Raw genomic sequence first — 7094 nt, 5'->3', positions numbered from 1 at the left:
ATATATATATACATATACTAGAATTTACAACATTTTATTCAATTGCCTAAAGTAGTAAATTATTTTTGTGCAAGTTTTAAGAAAAAATGACGTCGAGGTATAAAGTATTATGTAGTGATTTGCAAAAAAAGGTTCGGAAACTATTTATTTCTTATGTAACTTTTTTCCTATTCTGCCAAATGCTGTTAAAGGCATGATCTATATAAATGATGTAATAATTACATTTTATATTTTTATTACTTTAATGCTTGTGTTTTATCATTAAAAAAAAAAATAAGAAAAACATTTATACTATCAAAAATGGAAACACCATCACATTATTGTTAATATATATAATTCATTCATTATTCTGAAGGAAGTCTTTCACATTTTCTGGAGTTCTCCCATTAGTTCCAGTATCAATGTAAATATCTGAGTAAATTCTTCTATAAAAGGAAAAGTTAATAGGTGGGAACAATATAACTGAAAAACTTTGAATAAAACATCCATTAGAACAATTTGGGAATAGCTTGAGGCTAGAAAGTGAAAACTGACCACAAGACAGTGTTTCTTTTAGTTCTACCAAATGTGCCATAAATTTATTTATATTTGTTGAACTTGTAAGTATATTAAATGAATTATATTTGGTGTTTTGTTCATATCTTCTATAATCTCATTAGCTTTCATAACATCAATGTGTTTCATTAGGTTTTATAAAATGACTATCAAGTAAGGCTGGAATTAAAGAATTTCAAAGAAATTGGAAAAAAAATCACTTTTAATTTTCTTTGGATTCACTTCAGTTGATACTCTTCTGGTAAGAGAACTTTACTAAAACCTACTGAGATAATAAATATAATTAAGAATTAATGCTATCTCAAGTTATTAAATGTAATACTGAAATAACAAAAGGACAGTAAGAGGAACCACAACGAGGAAGAATGTGACAAAACACTGAGTGGCCTGGACAGGACAAGAGTGTCCAGATTAGAAATAACACCAAAAAGAGAAGGAGGGGATATGGGAAAAAAGGAGTGACCACTTTTTACTACCATTAAATAGGAGGGAAGGAAAACCACAAAGGAGAAAGGAAGAGTAGTAATGGGAAAGCAGGAGGAAACAAGGGCTTAGATATGTGTGAAATGGCTATCAATGACAAGTAGGAATGGAAACCATGTGTCTAGGGAAAGCAGAAACATCTGCTACAAGGTTAAGAGGACCCGGATAAGAGTCTGGAGGATCACAATGATAATGCAATTCGGCAACAAGTAGGAAGGAGCAGTGGATAAGGAATAAAAGAGAGGAGATAAGAGGCAGAGAAAAAAGTATACATTGGGTGAGGTGAAAGATGTAGGAAATGTCGCCCTAAAACTGGAGATAGAAGAGACTTACAGGTCATGAGAGAACTGTCCTGTGAAAGAGGAGACAGATACTACTATATAATGAAATGCAAGGGAAATGGTGACAATGAAAGCAAGGTGATAAGTACATTCTGTACACTGGCAAACAGAAGAGGTAAAAGGGAGACAGGAGTGGAACAAAGGGATAGCTACATGATCAGGAATGTGGATTGGATAATTCCACACACACAATGATAAAAGAGTGTCATATCCTGAAGAAAGAACAATGTGTGAGGTGTATAAGAAGAAATGGAAAATAAGGGCTGAGATACAAGGAGGTGGAGTAATAGAAACAAGGTTGTAATAGTTTTGAGAGGTTACCAAAGGAACCCCTTAAGGGGTGACCCAAAACTGAGAAAAGACCTGACTGAGAAGATGAAAAGGAAGACATGCATAATAAAGAAAAAGATGGAACCAGTCCAGACTGAGGGCACAAACAGCTAGAGCTGAAGAATGAGACACAGGAGACCAGAATAGAGGAATTTATCAAAAGAGGTGTGGCAAGTCAGCAAAAGAAGAAGGAACAACAGAAAGCAGAACAATGGTAGACTAGTGGGTGAGGAACCAATCTGAGGGCAGGATGCAGCCATGTCAAGAAGACAGCCCCTAATGATGTGCAGTGCCTCTTTGAACATCACAGGTTATGAAACACTCAAATGGAACAGGCCCAGAACTATGTCTGAAGATTATTTTCTATATGTACATGTTAAGAAGTAAAGGAAAGAAGACTAAACATTATTTAACATGAGTTAGTTGTTGAAGTAATTTACTTCAATGTTTCAACAAAATTAAACTTAATCTTAGTACAACTGTGCAGAGGAAAAGAATGAAGATTTTCATGTTGTCACTGTAGGACAGTGGAAGGTTTTGCTGCACGATACATTATCATACACTAGAACAATTTCACATTTTTACGTGGATTTTAGGTGGAAATTTAACAAGGCTGGTGTCATGCAAGTCTCTGAGGCAGAACAGCAAGAATTCAAGAGGAAAATAGTTGATCTGTGTATGGATGCGAGTCATCATACCAAAATTGTTGACTAGCTCATTCAAGTACAGGAAGTTAACTTAAGGATTCATTTTTGTTGCTGCCTAGCTCCTTCAAGTACAGATAGTTAACTTAAGGACTGATTTTTGTTGCTGCCTAGCTCCTTCAAGTACAGATAGTTAACTTCAGGACTGATTTTTGTTGCTGCCTAGCTCCTTTAAGTACAAATAGTTAACTTAAGGACTGATTTTTGTTGCTGCCTAGCTCCTTCAAGTACAGATTGTTAACTTCAGGACTGATTTTTGTTGCTGCCTAGCTCCTTCAAGTACAGATTGTTAACTTAAGGACTGATTTTTGTTGCTGCCTAGCTCCTTCAAGTACAGATAGTTAACTTTAGGACTGATTTTTGTTTATAACGTGTTCCTAACCCTTGGGGAAAAAATCATACTCTGATAACACTTGAATGGAGATGAAAATCAGGTATTATGTCAGATCCCAGATAATCTAACAATAGTGTTTAAGCCTACTTTTCTTGATATTTATATCAGTAATTTTTAATCAGTTTTATATTTTATAATAGACACTCTTCTTTGCTAAATTATATATGCAACCAAACTGGCATGTTGTGCATGTTTTTTTCATCATCTGAAAATTATTAAAACTTGTTAAATACCAATTTAACTTACATAAAAGTGACAAATACCAAACAAAAATTATATTTTATACATGAAGAACATCAACTATGAATGAAAATAATCATTACAAGATGAAAAAAGTGTCATAAAAAACATTAAATCACTGAATAAAACAGGTTCACATGTTAAAAGTACTAGGGGTTTCATATTTTTGTTTTGTTTCTTTAATGCAACTTCCTTGAAAATACTATAAAAAAGCTTATAATTAATTAATAGTTATTCAGATATAATAAATAAGAACTACCGGATAGGTGGTTTCTTAAATGCAAAGGAAAATATTTACATACTCAAAAATTGCACCTATTAGAGTTTGCAAAAGTTACCTATATGCTAAAGTGGCACTGAAGTTTTCTTGGATGTACATGTCTAACACTGGTCTGAAGTGTTGGTATTTTCTGTCTGATATCAATCGAATGATGAATACCTATAAGTTATAGAAATATTCATTATGAACTGCCCTCTAAAGATAATAGTGAATTGAAACAAACAATCCATTTTTCATTTTCTTCTGTGTGAGTTAAAATTGACTAAAGTTGTCTGACCTCCAGGTTCTTCCAGTTTAAGATAAGCATTATGATATTTTTAAATTTTCAACAGTCTAAAGCTTTAAGATGCAAATGTAAGAACATATTATTTTGTTAAATAAAAACAAGTGATATCTCTTACAGTAAATGTTACATAAAACTATGTCTATGTGTGCTATAACTTGATCCATGGTATGTAAGGTCAAACAATAAAAGGATATTTATAATACTTCCATTTGTTGGTTATAGTTTAGAGATATGTAATATTACTTCAAATAAAACTAACTTAGCTTTCAAGTAAAAAACAAACAATGTGCATATAGCAAGCAAACTGATATAAACTAAATGCAATTTGTAAAAAAAAAGTATCACCAAAGAGAAATATTTACATTTATTTGTTCATGTTTTCAGTAATGGCATTATACAGAATTTGTCACAAGACAATTAGGTTTGAACACAAAAAATACAAAAAATATAGCAACAACACCTGAAGAATGGCAATGGCTAAAATCATTATATAAGTATTACTTATCTTAAACTAAAATCTTTGTTGAAATATCAAGTAAACATTCTTGAGTATGTACAGGAGTTATATATAATTGCACCACTGATGTACAGATGAAACACCACTAGTTAAAGGTATGGAATTTGCCAGCTTTCTTATTACATTTTTATACATATATGAGTACCTTCTTGCCTTCTTCAGAAGAATTGATAAGAATTTATGTACACAAAGTTTTATTTTTGTTTATGGGCCATATCAAATTTTCAAACAAAAAAAAACAAACCTAAGCTACAAAATTCCAAACATAATGAGATACGAAGTTATGAAACAGCAATTTGTGGGATAATAGATTTATTTCTCTACATTTCATCTCTAACAATGAGACATGTTTATGAACAACAAATGTTTATGTGATCATGCCTCATTGTTAGAAATGAAACATTGTACAGAAATAAATCTATCATCCCAAAAATAACTGTTTCAAATCTTCAAACTGTTCGTAAGTTAAGAGGGTACACATAAAATGAAATGATGGTCTGTTATCCTTAGCTGTAATCATAGATGTTTAATCCATTCTCCCAGAATTAATACTGCAAAGCAAAAATGTGGTACTTTAAATGCATTTTTCAGCTACGTTTACTATCTTCTGTTTAAAGAAGAAATGGAAAATGAAGCCACACTAAGTAAAAGCCGTAGTGCTAGGGTTTAATAATTAAGACAATGCATATAATAACTTAAATCATTCAAGAATGCTGAAAACAGCATATGTACATAAACACAAATACAAAAAGTTTCTTATAGATTTGCACTTCTTAAACCTACCTTCAAAAATTAGTTAAAATACAGTTTCTGATCAAAAGTTTGGCACGGACTCGTATTTGGTTACGTTTATCATCTTGCAACATGTTTGGGATAAATCAAAATATTCACCAAAGTTGTAGCCAGAGTATAAATAACTATGACATAATCTAGTGATTTCAATTCATTGCAATATTTTGACCTGTTAGCCTTACACATACGATGATTGTAAAGGCTATTCAGTTAGACTGGATATTAGTATCTTTTGAATGGTAGTTAAATAGTTTAATATTTTATATTTACCAGAAACATTCTTATCTAGTCCTTAAAGAAAGGAGTTTCAGTAAGTGGTGTACAAACAGTTTTGCTTTGCCTCATAAATAATGCTAGCTTTTAAAAACAGGTGCTCTCTATACTCACACCTGGCAGTGGTTGATAGAAATCTTCAAGGTACCTGGGATAGTATTAGAATTGTGTCTTTGTCCAATTTCCACCACAATAATGAACTAGATTGTTGCTTGAAAAATGGTAGAGATAAACAGAAATTAAAATTACTGGTAACAGTAACTTCTTTGTCATAAACTATATGACCAATATCATTAAGGTCATAGGTGCCTGCAAATATTTCTTTGAAGCAATGAGACGTGCATCTTCTACCATAAATGTTTAACATTTCCAACAACATAAGATTGGGAAATTGACAATGTCAATGCTTTCTCCATTAAACCCTGTTTAACTGCTTGCTTCTGTCGCTCTTTAAAAATGCTTCTTTATAGCAAGAACTGAACAGAGTAGCTAAAGTGAAATTTTATTCTTTGTAATCTAACAAACCTAGTTTAAAGTTCTTTTTTTTTTTAAAGATGTTTTTGCTGTTCTCAGTTCAAAATGGCTTGTGTTACTATTCAACAGATAGTGATAAATAGCCACAATTATTACTTGATGAAACTAATTGTTTTAGTAATTTCTTCAAATAGTTGCAGCAATTTTAATAACCACTAATTTTTGTTGAAGTTCATGTTTATTTTGTCAGTGGCAAAAGGCATATTCATAGAATTAGTACATTGAATTTCATGTAGTCTGTACCTCTTGTATAATTTTCTTTTAAGGTATATTTACTTAAATAATTGTCCATAGTCATTCATTTTGAACATGCTAGATATGAGTGGTAAAATATGTAACAATTTTTCTACTGACTGTTATGAGATCAACTACAGCATACTGGGTTCTACAGCATTCATGATCACAAGTTACGTTATGGAGAAGAAATATGATTCACATGATAATTCACCTTTCACAATATTTGCTCCATTATCTCTTATTAGGAGGTGAATACTTTCTTTGTTTATTTTCTTAACATTCATTAGATATTCTAACATCTGCCCAATACCATCACAAGTATCATTGCCAGGAAAATGCCTTACAGTAAAAGTGGTATGTTGTAAATCCATATGTTTGATGATTCCAGTGTTTTGGTAAACTACTGCTAATGTTGATGTTCAGCATGACTATACACAGCGTGGTCACAAGTAAATAGACACCACCTTTTCAGAAAAAATGAAATTTTTCAGTCATATTCACATAAATTGATATATTTATAATTTAATTAATATCTAGTAGATCTTCCTTTTCGCTTCGTGGAGTTCATTGATCCTTTGAGGCATCGTGAGAATCATCTCGTCAATTTTAGATTGTGTGATTTTCGCCCACTATTGCTCCAAAACTTGGAGTAGATCACTCTTCAAAGTTGGTTTTTTTGGTTGTTTCTTGACTTGCCAGTTGAGTATGGCCCAGAGGTTTTCGATGGGGTTCATGTCAGGAGATTGGCTCGGCCAGGGCAACTTCTGGATACCATTTTCTTCCTGCCACTTTTGGGTGTTTCTAGCAGTGTGACACGGTGCTCCATCTTCCTGGAACAACATTGTGTTCTTGTCCACGAAACCCAACTCTTGCCACTTTATTCCAAAATATTGGAGGAAGGACGACGTATTTCGCAAAATTTATGTTGCCAACGCACTCCACTAAGCTCGATCTCCCACCAACCCAAACAGCTCCCCAAACCATCACGCTGAAACCACCATGCTTCACAGTTGGCTGCAATCTGATTCGTCTGAAAACAATACGGTCTTCCAAAAGTCCAGAGGCTTGGTCATCATATCACTTGCCCACTTCTTTCGTCAGACTATGTTGGCAGGTCTTAATAAGGGC

General features: G+C 32.7%; 1 protein-coding gene across 1 annotated transcript in view; it reads right to left on the bottom strand.

Moving 5' to 3' along the window:
• Nucleotides 1–5315: 5315 nt before the first annotated feature.
• Nucleotides 5316–7094, bottom strand: part of LOC106462881 (dedicator of cytokinesis protein 1-like) — a 128178-nt gene continuing 126399 nt past the window's right edge. The window contains exon 21 of the mRNA XM_013922847.2: nt 5316–5406. Coding sequence (XP_013778301.2) covers nt 5335–5406 — 72 coding nt within the window. The 3' untranslated portion in view covers nt 5316–5334. The remainder of the gene's footprint in view (nt 5407–7094) is intronic.

The sequence above is a fragment of the Limulus polyphemus genome, unplaced genomic scaffold (assembly GCF_000517525.1).
Source record: "Limulus polyphemus unplaced genomic scaffold, Limulus_polyphemus-2.1.2 Scaffold1274, whole genome shotgun sequence".
Classification (NCBI taxonomy): Eukaryota; Metazoa; Arthropoda; class Merostomata; order Xiphosura; family Limulidae; genus Limulus; species Limulus polyphemus.
Note: the sequence above shows the minus strand (reverse complement) of the source record. Positions and strands in the feature narration are given on the sequence as shown.